We start from the raw sequence: 17682 nt of genomic DNA, 5'->3' as shown, positions 1-17682 counted from the left end.
CAGGAGGGGAGAGCATCAGGCTTGGTGAGAGGAGAAGGCCACTCCCACCAACCCCTGAGGCCAGCGGCCAGTGCCTGGAAGGCCGGGGTATGAGTCACTGAGTCACTGAGGGCAGCACTAAGGCTGGAGGATGGAGGCTTTTAGGGTTGAGAGATGGTTGGCCTTTGGGGAGTTGGGAGTTCCAGGTCTGAATCCAAACGCCCTACGTGTGCAATGGCTGTCCTTCTGTTTTCTGCATGTGGCAGGGTGGGTGGAGAGCATGAGCCTGTGGGAGCCCAGCTTATATCCAGATTGTGGGGGGAGAGTGAGAGACTTCCCAGGCTTGGGGAGGTCATTTCAAACCTTCCTATATCTCCAGTTCTCCTCCCAGCTGCCTCCCACCAGCCTGTGACTAGTTAGTTCCCTGAGGACAAGGCTGCCTCCCTGGGTTAGCCGGGGAGAGTTGAGTCTGACACCTTCCTACTCCTAGCCAATCACCTTCATGGGGGAAGTGACACACCACGGTGTGTTTTGGGAGTCTGTGTTGAGGGCAGGTGTCTGCATGAAAGGGAACCTGTTGACTGAGCCTCCCCCTTCCTGCTCCCCATCTTCTCCTGAGTCCCACCAACCACAGCACTGGCTCTGGTTGCGAGAGCATTTTGCTCAGTTTGCTTCTTTAAAACACTTGAAAGAACTGTCTCCTCCGCATTGTTGTGGAGACTCGATAAATGAGACAGGAAGATGGGGGCAGGATGAGGAGGTGACAGGAGCTGGCGGCCAGGTTCCCTCTGCGATCCATCTCTGCAGAAGCCGGCGTTAATGCCAGGAGCCTCAACAAGACCGATCTCCTGCTGTGATGGTTTGGACATCTAAACATGACCTTGGATGTGCCCAAACCGCAGCTGGAGCTACGCCAACGCCTCAGCACAGTATATCACAGGGGCCGCACCGCCGCGCCGGGAATGGGCTGCGTTTGGAGTGTGAGTGCACCTGCAGATGAGCATCTTTGGCCCTGTGAGCACGGGGCCGTGTGGTGAGACTGCTCGGTGCCAGTTAATCCCAGGGATTAGACGCTCCCAGGGAAGCCAGGACAGCCCTCCCGCATCAGCAAGAGGCAGCGATGCCCACTGTGGGCATCAAAACAGGGATTCAGGCGGTTTCGAGGCTGGTGGTCAGCGTTTCCTGCATCAGGGCCGTTCACCTGTGTCTGGTCAGATCCTCGGCTGCTGGAGGGCAAAGAACTAGCGCTATGCCTGCCGGAGCATATTGGTCATTAGAAAGTTCCCCCCGTGAAGTAATGGAAGGCGGCTTCCAACAAGACTCATTTCCTGGGGCCCACGAGCTCGGCTGCTCTCAGCTCACCGGGGACCAGGTGTCTAAATGAATGGGTGTTCAAGTGCAGTCGCCAGACCAGGTTGGAGCCAGCAGTCTGTATGCATCAGGGCTTCCTGGTGAGTCAGATGAGCATTGAATTTAAATGTGATGGAGTCTGATAAGTACATTCAAGAACACTGAATTTAGGGAGAAAAAAGAAGAAAAAGAAACCCGACAAAGAACAGCCACAACAATAACCCTGGTTCTGAATGTTGGTTCTACAGCTTCCTGTTGGAAGCAAGGCCCTGCCCTCAGTTCAGTGCTCTGATGTCACCTCCTTGAAGTCGTTCATAATCCTCGACCAAAGGGCTCTGCGTTTTCCTTTTGCACCAAACCCCACAAATCATGTAGCAGGTCGTGGCGATGCACCGCTCTCGCTCAGTGTTTTTCAAGCGTTGGTGTGGACATGACCAAACTGGGATATTGTTAGAAATTCACATTTTGGGAGTTCCCAAAGACTCTCAGTCAGTAGGAAAGAGAATCTGTAACAAACTCCTCCTAGGATTCTGATGCAGGTGCTCTGTGCCCATTGTCAGAAAGACCCCCGGGTCGTTTCCTAGTTAGGTCTCTATCATTCCTACCCTGTGCTGCCCGGGAAACAGTCGGCAGCCCAGATCCCACTGGACAGCAAGCAAGGCGCTCTAGTTGAGTGGTTTTGTCTGCGGGAGCTCTCAGCAAGGCTTCCAACCTGCGCCTGAGTGGCCCTGCAGGATCGGGTGACATTTGCACAAGTACAAGCGGAAAGGATGCACAGCGCAGGTATCGCCTCTCGAGAGGGACCGCCTAGGAGGCTGGTGCACTCCACAGCGGTTCTCAGGCTGTTTATGGTCACAGACCATTTTGAGGATTCAGTGGAAGTGATCGTGCCCCCCGCTGGCACTCACCTTTGCATCCCGAAGAGCACACAGGACCAGGAACTAGACCACCTGAGTGCCAGGGCTGACGTCACCTCCTGGCTCTTTAACCTGGGGCAAGTCACCAGGCCATTCCAAACCCCGGAGTCTGATCGTTAAAGGAGAGAGTGGGTAAGGTCACCTATGTCACAGATTTATTGCAGGAATCAGATGAGTCAGTGTGGATGTAAGAGTACTTTGACACCACAAAACATATATAAAATCCAGGCACCATTATAGCCACTGGGCTACGTTGCTATTTCCAGCATTATAGTCAGGATGAGGAAACGGTTGTGAATTTAGCCTAACACCATAGGACACAGTGGGTATAGCAAGAGAAGGAAACGAATGCAGACAGAGAGAGACAGAGAGATTGATGAGGAGTTGGCGAGAGCAACTGGGAAATTTGAAAGTGTAGGGAAAGGGAAGGGAGCTGCCACATTTTGGGGACTCCAGATGCAAAAATAAAAAAGAAAGAACATCTGTTTTTACATGTGCAGCCAGTGTTGAGATCTCGGAAAAAGCCTTTCATGTAGCAATAATTGAACATTTCTGCCCCCGAATAGAATGAAGACCAGTTGCAGTGGGGGTGGTCCCTAGTTAGCTTTGACTTCAGAAGCCTCCTGTCAGAACTCACTCATCTCAGATGAGAAGAATGTTTAGGAGTTACCATCTGGGTCTCTGATCTGTTGCATATTATCTGTGTGATTTGGGGCAGCGTTTAGCTTCTTTGTTCTTCAATGTCTTTGCCTGTAGAACCTCCCTCATAGGGTTGTCCTAAGTATTGAATGACTTCGTGCGCTTGGATCACCTGGGAAGGAATGTGAGGGATAATGCATCATGGAAATCCTGGAGCAGGAGGAGGGCTGGCCGTGCTGGAAGGGCCCAGCCATCTGCTGGGGAAGATGCCTCGGGCTCTAACTGTGAATAGTGTGGACCATTGCACTGGCCCTGTGCTCAGTGGTCACAGAAGCACTGACCTGCTCAGGACCCAGAAGTCTGACATATCTAATATTCTAAGGCTCTAACCAGCGGTTCTCAACCTGTGGGTCGCGACCCCTTTGGCGGTCAAACGACCCTTTCACAGGGGTCGCCTAAGACCATCCTGCATATCAGATATTTACATTACGATCCATCACAGTAGCAACATTACAGTTATGAAGTAGCAACGAAAATAATTTTATGGTTGGGTCACAACATGAGGAACTGTATTTAAAGGGCCAGAAGGTTGAGAACCACTGCAATCCCATGAGACTTCTGCTGCCAATCCCAGAAATTGCCATCCGTAACCCGTCACACCCAGGCCATGCATGCGTGTAGACTGGGGCAGGGAGCGGGGACAGGCACAAAAACTCACCCCACCCTTGCCAGGGACCCCACCCTGATGGCTCCCATTTTTTCTGACGTGTCCATCTGGTCTTCCCTCCAGGTGCACCATTGACAACCGGGTCACCCGTGTGGCCTGGCTGAACCGCAGCACCATCCTCTACGCCGGGAACGACAAGTGGTGCCTGGACCCCCGCGTGGTTCTCCTGAGCAACACCCAAACCCAGTACAGCATTGAGATCCAGAACGTGGACGTGTATGACGAGGGCCCGTACACCTGCTCTGTGCAGACGGACAACCACCCCAAGACCTCCCGGGTCCACCTCATCGTGCAAGGTAGGCGGGGTCTGGCTGGGCGGTCTGAACGGGCAGCTGGAGAGCCTGTCAAACACTTTGTCTGTGATACTCAACAGAAACGGGTTCTGTCTGTCTGTCCCATCCAGCCAGGACACCTTCTTAATTGTCATCTTGCCATCCAATGGGAAGTTTTCAAATCATTTTCCCATTGAATAGGACTAGGATTTTTTTTTTTTTTTGGCATTTGTTCCAATAATATATTTTCTCAGAAAATTCTCCTCTAATTATTGCTTTCCTTGGCCTTTTTTCCTCCTCTTAAGATTTTTCAGTTCCTTTCAATTCTAAGCCCACTTGATTGGAAGAGCAGCATTTCAGTTCTTCCCTGTCTCCCTGCCACACCCTCATGCGGCCTTCAGAGAAAGCAGAGCCCAATATAGGGGCGCTGGCAGCTACCGGAAGCATCCTGTACCCCACCTCCATTGTTTTCCACTCACTTCAACTTCCCTCACCTCCCAGCCCCAGGGTTCTCCCCGGCTCCGGTTCACTTAGTTTGGGTTGTGCCCCTGAGCCCCAGCTTCGGGAAGCTGTACATTCGTTTCCTCCTTGGGTCTCTCTTGGTTGTGCTCTCTCCTTGATGCTCAGGCCCTGGGAATGGTGTTCGCCTCTTCCCCACGAAGCAGAACCGGTCCCGGGGCATTCAGACAATACTTAATCACGGTGGACGCATCCCTAACTAGCGTGGAGGACCTCGGAATCAGACTCGGCCACTTTCTGGCTGTGAGACTTGGACCCGGTTTCTAACCGAGCCTCAGGACTTCCCTCTGTGCAATGGGTCCGTGTCGTGAGAAACTGTGGGGAGGCCCACCTTTTACGTGTGTTAATGTGCAGAATGCTCAGAAGAGGGGCTGGAACATAAGACGCTGCTTAAGTGATAGCTATTCATTAACCTACTGTTTTTTTTAAAAAAAAAAATTAAGACAACTTTTACAGTGGACCGATTCCTTGCTTTATGCTTCAGCCCTTGAGCACAGAGCCTGGCTTCTCTGTGGCTGCTTCTTTCCCAGTTCCCTTCACCTGCCCAAATGACAGGCTCGGGCAGTAAACTTCCCTTTCAGAGGCTCCTTCCCCTGCCCCTCCTGGTCTGTGCCCAGGGAATGTAAGGAGACCTTGGGTAGAGAACGGTGGCTCAGGAAGGAACAAAGCAAAGGAGCTGGAAGAATGAAGGGAGAGCTGGCTGTGGGAAGGCAGGGTGCACGTGGATTGTGGGCAGGAACTGTGAAGAGCGGGACAGTGTGACCAGGGATGCGGAGAACACACAATGGGAGTGAGAACAGCGTGGGCCCTGGATGGGACAGGGAATCACACCACTGGGACATCGGAGCCCTCTAGGTGTGGCCAAGCTGGGTCAAACCAGGTTGTTTTTATTTGTTTTTTTTCTTACTCTTTATTTCCAAAAGGAAATTTTTCTTTTATCAGTTGTATAAATGAATATTTTTTCCAACTGCTGGGTGCCAACAGCAGTTTTTAAAGGAAATAGAATTGCATAGAAGCTATCAGAGTGTATTACAAACAACCAAATAGGTATTATTAGATAAAATTCTGTGTCATTGAAAGTTTTTAATGTAAAAATGCATGTTTATTGTGGATATTTGGCCAGAAAGCTTGAGAATCCCTATTGTCTGAGGAGTTTCCCAGAATGCCCCAGTGGCATCATTTACATCTATACCAGGTGGTGCATTTGAAACCATTCCCCAAGCCCCAGCCTGCCCCCCATGCATGTACTGTTGAGAGCGGACTATCTAGCAATGACCATGACACCAGGGCAGGACTGTCACAGACATTTGCTGTAGGAAGCAGGGCTGTTATGAACTGGAGAATGGAAGGGATAGTGATGAATTTAGAAGCCTCCTTGAAAATGGGCACCCCTTTTTTGTAATTTTTTTTCCTTACGCTTATATGTTCCTGCCCTAAAGTAAGTGCCTTATCCAAAGGGAACATTTAGTAAATGCTTATCGAATCAAATGGCAGGAAATATAGCTCCGAGGTCTTACATAGACTCACAGAGAGAAGGTTGGATATGTGGAGGATAGGGAGATGGGAGGAGGGGAGGGGAGGGGCCCTACATCAATTTTCGCTCATGTCCAAGCTAATGGAAAACGTCTAATCCCCAGCGAGGTGTTCCCATCCGTGAGTTGGCGAGGTGCCCTCTTAGCCTGACACACCACCTAAAGTATCGGAATCTCATCTCGGGCTAATTTTCGAATGCTGATGGGTGTATTGATCTGGAGACAAGCTGGGATAAAAAAGGCACTGGTCTTGTACACAGACTCAGCCCAAGCTAATCCGCTGTCGATATGCCTGGCCTGGGCATTATTGACACTCTAATGAATAGAGGACCATCGTTTTCCAGGGCCAACCTGCCTCCCCTCTTTAAAGCAATCAGACAAACTAAATAGAGGCCGACTCCCCTGTTTCTGTATTGGAAAGAGGATGCATTGCCATCCGGGATTAAATATAATATATATTTATCTTGGGAGCTTTTATTGTACCGAGCAGGGAGCCTGGTTCCCCTGCTGAAGCTGACTGTCTGGATTCTGTCGAAATTGCTCCTCAAGCCAGAGTGGGAGGCAGCTGGCGTGGAAGTTAGGCATGTTACCGTCTTCAAAACGGTATTATTATCATTAAACACACACACACACACACACACACACACACACACACACACACACACACAGCAGGAAAAAGGAGTAAGCTGAAACTCTGCCCATGAGTCTGTGCATTTATGTATACGCAGCTAGCTTTGTATGTAAATAAACCCACACAGAAGGAAGGTAATGCATTTCTGTCGTATCCCAAGAGCTGCTGAGGGCTGGGATTGTGTCTTTCCCTTTCCTCTCAAGCACGCCTCCATCCCACTTGTTCTTCGTGCTCCATCTTCTCTGTGGCTGTGATCCGACATGTGTGGTTCTTGCCGAGAGCCAGGATCCATCCTTGCATCTGCCTAAGAAGCAGACCCTTTGCCCAGTGCATGCTCCCATCATGCCTCACGCATCCATGCAGCTGTGACCATTGGGAAACAACCCTGGTAATGCTAGGCTGGCCACGCACAGCCTGTGAGGATGAATAACAAACTGCCCCAGACGAGCTGGTTCCCATTCGTGGACAGTGTTTGCCCCAATCGTCCCCAGAATTCAGCCGCCCAGAGTACGGCTGCTGCTGGCTGCATCCTGACGGGCACTGTTGCTGTGGGTCTGGACACACCTGCACAGTGGGTCCTCCATCCCTGTGTTGGCTGATTAGATATATTTTAAAAATATGTTTTTATTGATTTCAGAGAGGGAGAAAGAGATAGAAACATCAGTGATGAGAGAGGATCATTGATCGGCTGCATCCTGCCTGCCCCCTAACTGGGGATTGAGTCTGCAAACCGGGCATATGCCCTGACCAGGAATTGAACTGTGATTTCCTGGTTTGCACAGGTTGACGCTCAACCACTGAGCCACACTGGCTGGGCCTGATTTAACATTTAGATAGGATTCAGAAAGGACCTGCACAGGAGTCAGGTGGTCCGCTTACCCGGTGGCTGGCTTCCCCAGTGCAGCTGAGCCCCGGGCTGTTGGCCCGTGCAAGTGCAGCAGCGATGGGCCAGCGGCCTTTCCTGGGCTCCTTGCTTCAGATCTTCAGCTGTGAGTGGCACCTGCAGTCCCAGCCTCAGGACAGCCTTTCACTGGTGGTGAGATCTGGGTTTGTACTTAGAATATTTTAAGATCTGCTGATAATACTTCATACCCTTGTAGTAAGGGAAAGGGGACATGCTTATTGCTTTTTTTTTCAGTGGGTCAGCTCTTTTTTTCTCACTGCCTGTGGCTGTCGGACTGTATCCTCCCTTTGATTTTTAGGAAAATAGCTCAAAGGCCGCCTAGTGGGCCACATGGTTTCCCAAGGTCCCAGCAGGGCTGGAGAATGGACTGGGGTCCATCCGGCCTGGGCTACAGAGGATTGCCCCTGCAGAAGGCAGCATAGGAGGATGGCGGGACAGTGATTAAGTAGAGCAGGTAGAGTATGGGTGCGTCTCACAGCACAGAGGACTCAGCGTGCCTGGCTAGGGGTGTGGGACGAGCCTGCAGGAAAAAGGTGATGTGCTTGCGACTTGCACGGGTCGGCATGACAGGAGCAGGCTCAGGGCTGGAGACAGAGCCCAGAGGTGCATGTGGGACAAGTCTCCTGGGCAGGACAGGGACGGGGACAGCCTTGGGGAGGAGAGTGGCCCTGGGCCTGTGTGGAGGGAGATGGAGGGGAAGGCAGAAGGGGCTGGTGGCAGGAAGGGGGAGGTGACTTGAAGACTGAACTGAGTAGCTACTCATCATAGTGTCCATTTGAAATTAAATGTAAATGAGCTAAAACCATACTTGCCTCATTTCAAATGCTTCAGTAGCTGCATGTGACCAGTGGTACAGCGTTAGACAGTACAGACATATAATATTCCCATCACAGTAGAGAGCTCAACTGGGCAGTGCTGTAAGTGACTGTATCCTGGCCCAGTGGCTCAGTTGAAGCATCGTTCCTTACACCCAAAGTTCTGGGTTCAATTCCCAGTCTGGGCACATCCAGGTTCAATCCTGATTGGGGCGCATACAGGAGGCAACCAATCGATGTTTCTCTCTCACATCCATGGTTCTCTCTTTCTCTCTCTCTCTCTCTCTCTCTCTCTCTCTCTCTCTCTCTCTCTCTCTCTCTCTCTCTCCTCTAAACATATCCTCAGGTGAGAATTAATCATAATAATAAGTGATTGCCATTATAGTCCAACAGGAGTTAAAGCAAGAGGGGGATTCACTGACCCGAAGGGCCAGGTGTGGTGTAGAAAGGAGTGGAGTTTTGTGGAGAAGATGGAGATCTTTTAAAGACAGGAGGGAATTGTTTAAAAGGATGGAGGGCTGGGTTCCTTTGTTAGCAAGGACAGAGAAGAAGGGCCAGAGTCTGATGATGTAACTAGGGAAGAAGAGACAGAATTAGGGGACTGGTTGAATGTCAGGGGAGGGGTGGGGAAAGGTGGGAGCCCATTGGGACATTAAGATTTCCAGTCGGAGCGCTGGGAGAGGTGGGCACTAAGGCGTCCGGAGTGTCATCTGGGAATACATCCTGTGGCAGAGGTGCAGGGGTCAGGCATGTAGACTGTTGATTTTACCTTGAAAACTTCATTCAGAATGAGTTTGTGAGAGTAAGAAATACCACCCATGGATGTCCATGCCCACTTAGGCAGCTGAATATAATCTTTCAGGCCATGGCGAGGGAGCTCTCTCTAAGGTTCATTAAAACTTGGGCTGAGTGATTTCCCTGGCTCTGACCTCGGGGTGTTCTGCTTTATGAGCGTAATTAATAAGGAGCTGCTTCGGAGTCCAGCTGCGGGTTTCAACCCTTCACCCCTCCCCGTCCTGCTGCTGAGCCGGGCTTCTGGGACTATCTACAATGGCCTCACTCCTGTCTCCATTTTCCCTTGAAAGAGAACATAACTTTCAGAGTGAATGGAAAGCTCCACGGGCTTGAATCCTCTGACAAATTAAGGACAGTGCGGAAGGCATCTCAGAACCCTGACTGTATTTCTTTTTATTTGTTTATTTATTTATTTTATTTTATTTTATTTTATTTTTTTTCTAAATATATTTTATTGATTTTTTACAGAGAGGAAGGAAGAGGGATAGAGAGTTAGAAACATCGATGAGAGAGAAACATCGATCAGCTGCCTCCTGCACACTCCCTACTGGGTATGTGCCCGCAACCAAGGTACATGCCCTTGACCAGAATTAAACCTGGGGCCTTTGAGTCCACAGGCCAATGCTCTATCCACTGAGCCAAACCGGTTAGGGCCCTGACTGTATTTCTAAGAGCCCTGAGTGTGGAGGTGCTGGAGCTGCAGAAGTGCCCTGAGATCTGCAGGGATGGGGAAGGTACGCCTTGTCCAAGCAGAGGCCTGCTGGGACACCCTTGGCCTTCACCTCACTCACAGACATGTTTGCAGGACAGACAAGGCAGAATGCGGTTATGCGGTTCTTTAACACATGGGGATGTTGGGTGACAGTAGTAGCAGTAAAAGCTTTTGTTCTCTTTATTAGTTTTCCAGGCCCCAGCTAGGTCCCCGCTTTGTTACTGAGCATCTAACCACCCCTTCCCTTTTGTTTGGCATAAATGAGTTTTCCTATTTCTCCCTGGGCAGAATTAATCCGAAAATCCCTGCTATTGTTTGATAGTTAATCACCTGCCTTTTGGATCCAGCAGCTCTGAGTCTCCTGCAAAAGGGGGAGGCCGGCTGGTGTCTACAGGATGAGACAGGGATGAGAGAAAGAAGCCGGACTGCCCTGCATTCCCTCTGGTAGTGAATTCCAGGGAGGGAGGGCCAGGCCTGGGAGATACCAGGCAGGCGGGTGCCACCTTTCCCTGACCTTTGGCTGTCTTCCTGTTCTGAACCCTCTCCTCTTACCCACCTGCTATGTGCAATCCTGTTGCTTTCCAATCATGAATAATTAATTGACCTTGTCAAGCCAAACTCATTATTATGATGAAAGAACGGGAACAAAAAGTTTAAATTCCTAGACACCTACACGCCATAGCCTCCCCTCAACCCTGAACCTGAAAGAAAGGGAATTGGAAACAACTTATCAGAGAGAATAATGGGCTCTAACCTTTACATTGAACGCAAGGATTTCCGTCTCAGCCAGGTCACCCAGAGCACAAGGTGTCCCCTGGCCTGCAGGCTCCCCAAGAGCCAGGGAGACCTTCACCAACTCATTTCCATTCTGGCTACATCTCTGCTGGGTCCATGGAGGAAAACATTGCCATCCAGCTCTGAACCAAAAGAAGTCACCTCCTGAGTACATCTGTGTTCTTCCGGTGTCAGTAGCCACGGTGACAGCAGGTCCCTTTTGCCATCTCAAACTGCTTTCTCCATTCTCTCTCCTCTCCCCGCCCGGTTCAGGAAATAGATGAAAATGCACATTTGACCTGGCCATAAGACCGTGCATCAGAATTCGACAGAACTTTCTAAAAGTCAGGAAATTAAATTCCACAAAAAATTAGTGTGTTCCCCAGCGCACTCTGGAGAATGACAAAGAAGTAGGTAGGGCATTTTATCTGAAATGGATTTACAGAATTTAGGCAGCCTGCAAATGAGGCAACTCAGTTTTACCTGGTGAATTTTAAAATTTTGCCATGCAGTTAACTGACAGTGGAGGGGCCAAATGTGTTGGTAGGTTCAGTAACATTTCAGTAAATCCACAGAAACAACATCTGTCTACAAAGCCAAGTAAAGCAGTCCTAGACTAAAGTAATCTGAGCAAATTGCTGCAGTCCAAGTCCTATTGGGTTTAATAATGACATTTTCTGTGTTTTCTGCTAAGGCTGGGGAAGGTCCTTAGATTTTCTCAGCGGTTTCGAAAGCTTGGCACTTGCCTCCTGGTGCTGCCTGGCATGGGGTCCCTGTGTCCAAGCCATGCACACTCCTTATGGCTTTAGGGAGGCAGCCAGCTCAGCTGACTCTATTGCTTCACAATGAACACTTATAGGCGTCAGGCAGCCTCGCTCCAGGTAAGCAGTTAGAGGTCCCAAGGGACCGTCTGTAAGCAACCACCCAGTTCTTATCCGGTAGGTGGTTTCCCCAGGGAGGCTGTGCTGCCTCAGATTTTAATGTCATAAGATTGAGAAAAGTGATTCTGATTCCTCCTGGAGCATATATTTCACAGCCTCCCGGTGAGGCACGATGCCATTTTGTTTGGGAGGAAAGGCAAACTTTACCTAAATGCATTTATTTCATTTTATTATTTTATTTATATTTTTTTTATTTCAGAGAAGAAGAGAGAGATAGAAACATCAATGATGAGAGAGAATCACTGATTGGCTGCCTCCTGCATGCCCTACACTGGGGATCGAGCCCACAACCCAGGCCTATGCCCTCACAGTGAATGGAACCGTGACCTCCTGGTTTATAAGTTGATGCTCAACCACTGAGCCATGTGGGCCGGGCCTAGACTGCCCTCCCCATATCAGAAGCCCCCTGCGGTTTGTTTAAGCTGAACTTTAAAGATCGCATGAGGTCTCTTTATGATCTCATAATCCACTCGTGCAGATCTGACTAACCCTAGAATATGTCCAAAACAACCCTCATCACTACATTCCTAAAGCTTTCATTGGCCGCCCCTATAACGTGTGTATAAAGTGTTATCAAAGGCAGCATGATTGATCTGAGTGGCATGGCTGTTGCAGACTGTTAGGTCCTCAAAGGCCAGCGAAAGCCCGGGGCAATCCTCTTCTTGCTGAAATGGAAATACCTAGCTTCTCAGGGCAGGGGGAGAAGTTGGTGACCAAGTCTCTCCATCTGGGGGGTCACGATGAGAACCGTCACTGGCACGTGTCAGTTGTAGGTAATCGTGTTTTGAAGCCAGGTCCTGGGAACACAAAGATTCAGCTAGTCCCTGCCCTGTCCAGCCGAAGAAACAACTATATTCCCAGATCAGACTCCCGCACCGTAGCTGGGTCAGGTGCTTATACATGCAAAGGTTAGGAACTCACCCAACGGGACTGGTTGAATGTATCTGCAAGATTAGGCAAAACTAGAGGCTTGCATTTCACCGGGGTCTCAGTGGTGAGTAGGACTTTTCAGGGGATGCGGAGAAGAGAAGGCATCTTGGACTGGAGTGAGAGGATGTTCAGAGCTTGAAAGTCTGAACATGCATGACACGTTGGAGGAAGAATGAGGACCCGAAGTGTTCCTGGGGTGAAATCACTGGACATACAATCAGAAAGACAGGCTGTGTCTAAGTTGTGGGTGGCCTTTGGGGCACTGTTAGGAGCACAATGGGAAGCAGGAGGCCATGGGTAAGGTACATCTTCAACACAGGCTTGGTTTTCCACTTCTCCTCCTCAAGGGAAGCTGCATTAGATTGTCTTGGCAAAGGACCAGTATCCAGAAGGCTATTTGTTTAGTAGAAAAGGACAGGTTCCGAATGAGGGAGGGAGAAGTATTGGAAGAGTACAGTGGGGCCTTAACTTACGAGTTTAATTTGTTCCGAGACCGAGCTCGTTAAGGAGCTCGTTAACTCAAATTACTCTATCAACTCAATGCAAAAAATCGGCTGAGAGACAGCTGGTATCTCAAAAAACTCGTTAGCCGGGACACTCGGAAGTCAAGGCCCCACTGTATATCTAAACCCAGCTGTGGCTAGGTCCCGTGCACAGTAAAGACACAAGGTGGAGGGACTACCAAAGATTCCTTGTGTCGAATGAGCTAAATTATATATTTAATAATTGCAATTACATTTTTCCCCACAGCCCAGGTAAGGTGCATTTCTTTGTACACTAGCAAATATAGTATACGTTACCAGGGATTTTGTTTTGTTTGTTTTTAATCCTCACCTAAGGATATTTTTCCATTGACACATGGATTGGTTGCCTCCTACACATGCCCTGATTAGGGCCTGCAACCAAGGAACATGCCCTTGACCTGAATCGAACTCAGGACCCTTCGGTCCACAGGCCATTGCTCTATCCACTGAGCCAAACTGGCTAGGGCCATTACCTGGGCTTTTGGCTCTGTTTTCATCGTGATGATTGTACCAGAGAAGGTGAGGATAAGACAGAGGATAACAGGGCTGCAGGAGGGGCTCACTGTTCACAGCAGCCACCTCTCACTGTACCTGCGCGCCCACCTGCAGATGCCGAGACACAGTGTTCAGATGTCTTCAGGCTGATTTATGTAGGCTCTCAGGTGTCACCGCTTGGAGTATATCTTCAGATTTATATTCCTGTTGAGCATCACCCGTGGTAAATTAGTGTCTAGCGTCGGTACACCATCTAATTGGCTACCGCTGGAGTTGGTGGAGCACAGTATTCTTCTTTGGAAAGATCTTCATTTCATGTTCTTTGAGAAAGGATTTATTGATTTAAAATTAGGACAGTTTAATTTGGTGGCATGTTTGCTTTATGTCTCAATTATATATTCATGTCTTTGTGGTAAACTCAGCTGGTAGGGAGATTAAGAATTCAAAACAGAGGATCCTGCGTGGAAAATGGTGCTTTCTGCTGTGATTAATTGGGAATCTGCACCGTGAACCCGGCGTGGGCTCCCTCGGGGACTGAAGGGCCGAGTACAGAGCAGGACATTTCAGGATTTAGGAGACCTGGATTCCAAGCTGATCTTGACAATAAGTACCTGGGAAATGACCGACTTCTTTAATCTATGTTGGATTAGGTGCTCTTTATAGAAAGGTTTTGATCTATCACATAATCTAATTTGAAGGAAAGTATCAGATAGACGCCGGGAAGCCGGGCACTGCTGCATATTAACATCCTTCATCTTTGCAACCGCTTATTAGCAATAAAGGCTGTCAGGCTCTGCTGTTTATCTTATTGTGACTCCTTTACACAGGCTTCATCCTCTGCACCAAGAATTCCTGCAGAGTCTGCGGCTGACATGGGTCCTCACTCCCAAGAATTTCCCTGGATCGTGTCCCCTTTTTCCCAGCTCGATTCCCTCCTTAAGCTCCAGGGTTCCTGGTTTCTTTTGTCCTGTGGACCGGTTGTTGTTCTTCGACTCCCCTGCTGTCGCCCCCTTTGATCTCAGCATTCCATTTGTACAGGTGTTATGGTGGTCTCAGCGCCTGGAACCTGGACCTCAGAGAAGCATTTGTGCTAATGCTGCCCTCACTCTCAATACCCAAACTGCCACGCCCTTTCTTCCTACCCCCAGAAAGGGAGATGAGAAATTTTGATTTTTTTCCCCCTTTAGCTCCTGCATAGACTCCCATGTGTCAATTACTGATGATAGAAGATGGATGAGACTGGGCCCTCTGATCAGGACACATAATGTGGGTGGGGCAGCAGTTAACTGTGAAAGGGAAGCTGCTGTCATAGAGCCATGGGAGAGAGGGGGGACTCAGACACCGGAGCCCCCAGCCTGAGGGTGGGCTTGGGGTCTGGGAAGGTCTTTTGAGATGGATGGTGGGACACTTTAGTTCTAATGCGTTAAAATGAAAATAAAATAGGTAGTCTGCCCTCGCCCACTCTGCTCTCCATAACCCACCCTTTCTCCACTCCCACCTGAATGACCTTTTCAAACCCGAATCTGATGGTACTTCTAGGACTTCTGCTTAACCTAAGAGAGCCAATCCCTTGTGAAGGCCTGGGGGGAGCTTCATCTTCACTCCTGGTTCACACCAGCTCCTGCCTGGCCAATCTCCTTTTATTTTATTTTACCTCCATTGTTCTTTCTGGTCCTGAGCTCAGTGTGCATTCCCCCCCCCCCTTCCTTGCATCCCCTCCTCTTTTCACTCAGTTAATCCTATGTATCCTTCAAATATTCATTGAAATATGCTTCCTTAGGGATGCGTCCTCACACTTGCTTTACCCTCCTCCCAACCTCCCCTGTCCGCCCCCCCCCCCCGCCCCCTCCGATTTAGAGCCATGATCTTGCATTTCTTGTTTCTTGCCACAGTTGGCATTTGTTTCTGTGATTAGCTGGTGATGGCTGTGAGCCTGAGGGCAAGAGCCTGTCTGCTTTCACTTGAGTGCCTGGGGCTCACAGCTACTTGTTGAGTAAGCTTTTTTTTTTCCATTTTTTAAAAATCATTAAGCCAAGTAATTCGGTGTGTGTTGGGACTGGCTATGGTAGGTTGAATAAGAATAAGGGTCACTCAAAGTTATCAGATTCTAATCCTTGGAATTGTGAACATTACTCATATGGTATCATCTCTGCAGATTAAGTTCAGGATTTGAGATGGGACATTACCTGGGGTTATCCAGGGGGGTCCTCCATGGGATCATGGGTAATTAATAAGGAGGAGGCAGAGCAAGACCCGATGTAGCGCACACAGAGAGAGGAGGGGGTGCGAATGTGGAGCACAGAGAGACATCCAAAGCCCCTGGAGTGCTGTGGCCATAAAACAGGGAGTGTCACCAGCCACTGGGAGCCAGAGGTCCCAGGAACAGGTTCCCCCTAAAGCATCCAGACGGAGTTTGACCCTCCTAGCACCTTGACGCCAGCCTAGTGGAACTGATTTGGGACTTTCCTGTCCCTAGAACCACAAGGGAATATATCTCTACTGATTTAAAGACGCGGAGTTTGTGGTAATGTTACATACAGCATTCACAGGAAACTTCTAATCCCTGATCGCTGAAAATCAGAAAAAGCTGGTATTCTAAAATGGCTAGAAATGTAGGTTTGATCATTGTGAGATGAAGTAAGACTCACCTTTGTGGAAGACTATTTTTATTATTTCTTTTGAAAGGAATCCCTTTGGAGATCCTACACTAAGACTATACTTTTCTGATGTTGAAATAACTGTCCCTGGGTCCCCAGGGGAGGGGAGAAGCCACATATGATTTTAATGGAAGCAGGCTGATGTTGCCTCATACTGAGCTGTGAGATGTGGCTGGGGAAACGCGGAAAAGAATTGAAGATAAAATTGCTAAGTGTTCTCTTGTTAACCGGGAGTGGGGGCTACTGCCTGGACTTGACCTCTACTGTTTGTCTCATAGGCATCTCAAATGCAAATGGTACAAAATAGATCTCTTGAGTTCTAGCCATCTTCCCCACTGTACCCTCAACCTGGCTCCAAACTTACTCCCCCTGTGGTCTTCCCATCAGTCACTGGCAACTCGTCTTCCCGTAGCCTGTGTCAAAGACCTCAGCATTGATCTTGACTTCCTTCTTCCTCCCATACTCTTCCTCAGACTTGAGTATGCCCTATTAGATTGACTGAATTTTGGAAATTTATCCAGAATCCTACCACTTCTGTCCACATTCATCCCCATGGCCCTGGCCCAAGCCAACATGAGGTTTAAACGATTTTACAGTTACCTACCTATGTGGCCCCCATTTTTCACCCTTGTTCCTTATTGCCTGCTCTTCATACTCAGCAGGAGTAATTTTTTACAGACTGACATTCCTCAGATCCATCCTCATAGTCACTGTCTCACTCAGGGGAGAACCTAAAATATTTACCATGCCTGAATCCTTACACCATCTGGCCCCAGCATCTCTCTGGTCTCCCTTCCTAATATACTACCACTTTCTAAACCCTTGCTACTCCTGGATGTTCTCACTATATGCCTAGGGAGCTCCTACCTCAGGGCCTTGCAGCCTCCTCTCCTGGTACCCATTCCAGGCTCCCTTGGGCTCCCCTCTTTTCTTTAGGTCTTTGCTCAGAGTTCACCGTAAAGGAGAGGCCTCCCCGAGCACCTATATGAAATAGATCTCCCCACCCCACCTCATCACTCCCTAGTATTTTTCTTACTTGTTTTTCTTCCTAACATAGGTCGCTTATGACAGGACATATGTTTCTATCTTCAAAATTGTAGTCTGTTTCACTCCAATAGAACACATGTCCCATGAGGTTAAGGATTTGGCTTTGTTCATTGTTGAATCCAAGTGCCTAGAACAGGGTGTGGCGCGCAGTAGGCACTCAATAAATATCGATTGAACAAATGAATCAAAACGAGGGCCTGCCATTAAGTAAACTTATTTATTTATTTTTTACACCTACTCTGTTTCTTTGCTTGAATGTGAGAGTGTGAATGTTCCGTTATTTCTTTCAAGATCATTGGGTCACCCTGTTCTCTGACCAGATGGCGTTAAGTTGGATTTCACACAGTGGGTCTTCCTTGCAAGGTAAAGAAAGGGGATAGTGCTTCAGACATAACGATCAACCTGCAGCAGGAAGGGCTTGTGCGCCTCAAGTATGGGTCACTCCCTGTGGTGGACTAGATAAAAAGCATGAGCTTGTCAAAATGCCCAAGCCTGGAGAGCGGACAAGGACCAGACCTCTGA

General features: G+C 49.0%; 1 protein-coding gene across 4 annotated transcripts in view; it reads left to right on the top strand.

Annotated features, from left to right (window-relative positions):
- NTM (neurotrimin) overlaps window positions 1-17682 on the top strand; it is an 858077-nt gene that overhangs the window by 680448 nt on the left and 159947 nt on the right. For all 4 annotated transcript variants that reach the window (XM_036354306.1, XM_036354308.1, XM_036354307.1 and 1 more), the window contains one exon: window positions 3676-3908. In XM_036354306.1, coding sequence (XP_036210199.1) covers window positions 3676-3908 — 233 coding nt within the window. The remainder of the gene's footprint in view (window positions 1-3675; window positions 3909-17682) is intronic.

This window comes from Myotis myotis, unplaced genomic scaffold (assembly GCF_014108235.1).
Source record: "Myotis myotis isolate mMyoMyo1 unplaced genomic scaffold, mMyoMyo1.p scaffold_m19_p_20, whole genome shotgun sequence".
In the NCBI taxonomy this organism is placed as follows: Eukaryota; Metazoa; Chordata; class Mammalia; order Chiroptera; family Vespertilionidae; genus Myotis; species Myotis myotis.
This window is presented reverse-complemented; position numbering and strand designations above follow the sequence as displayed.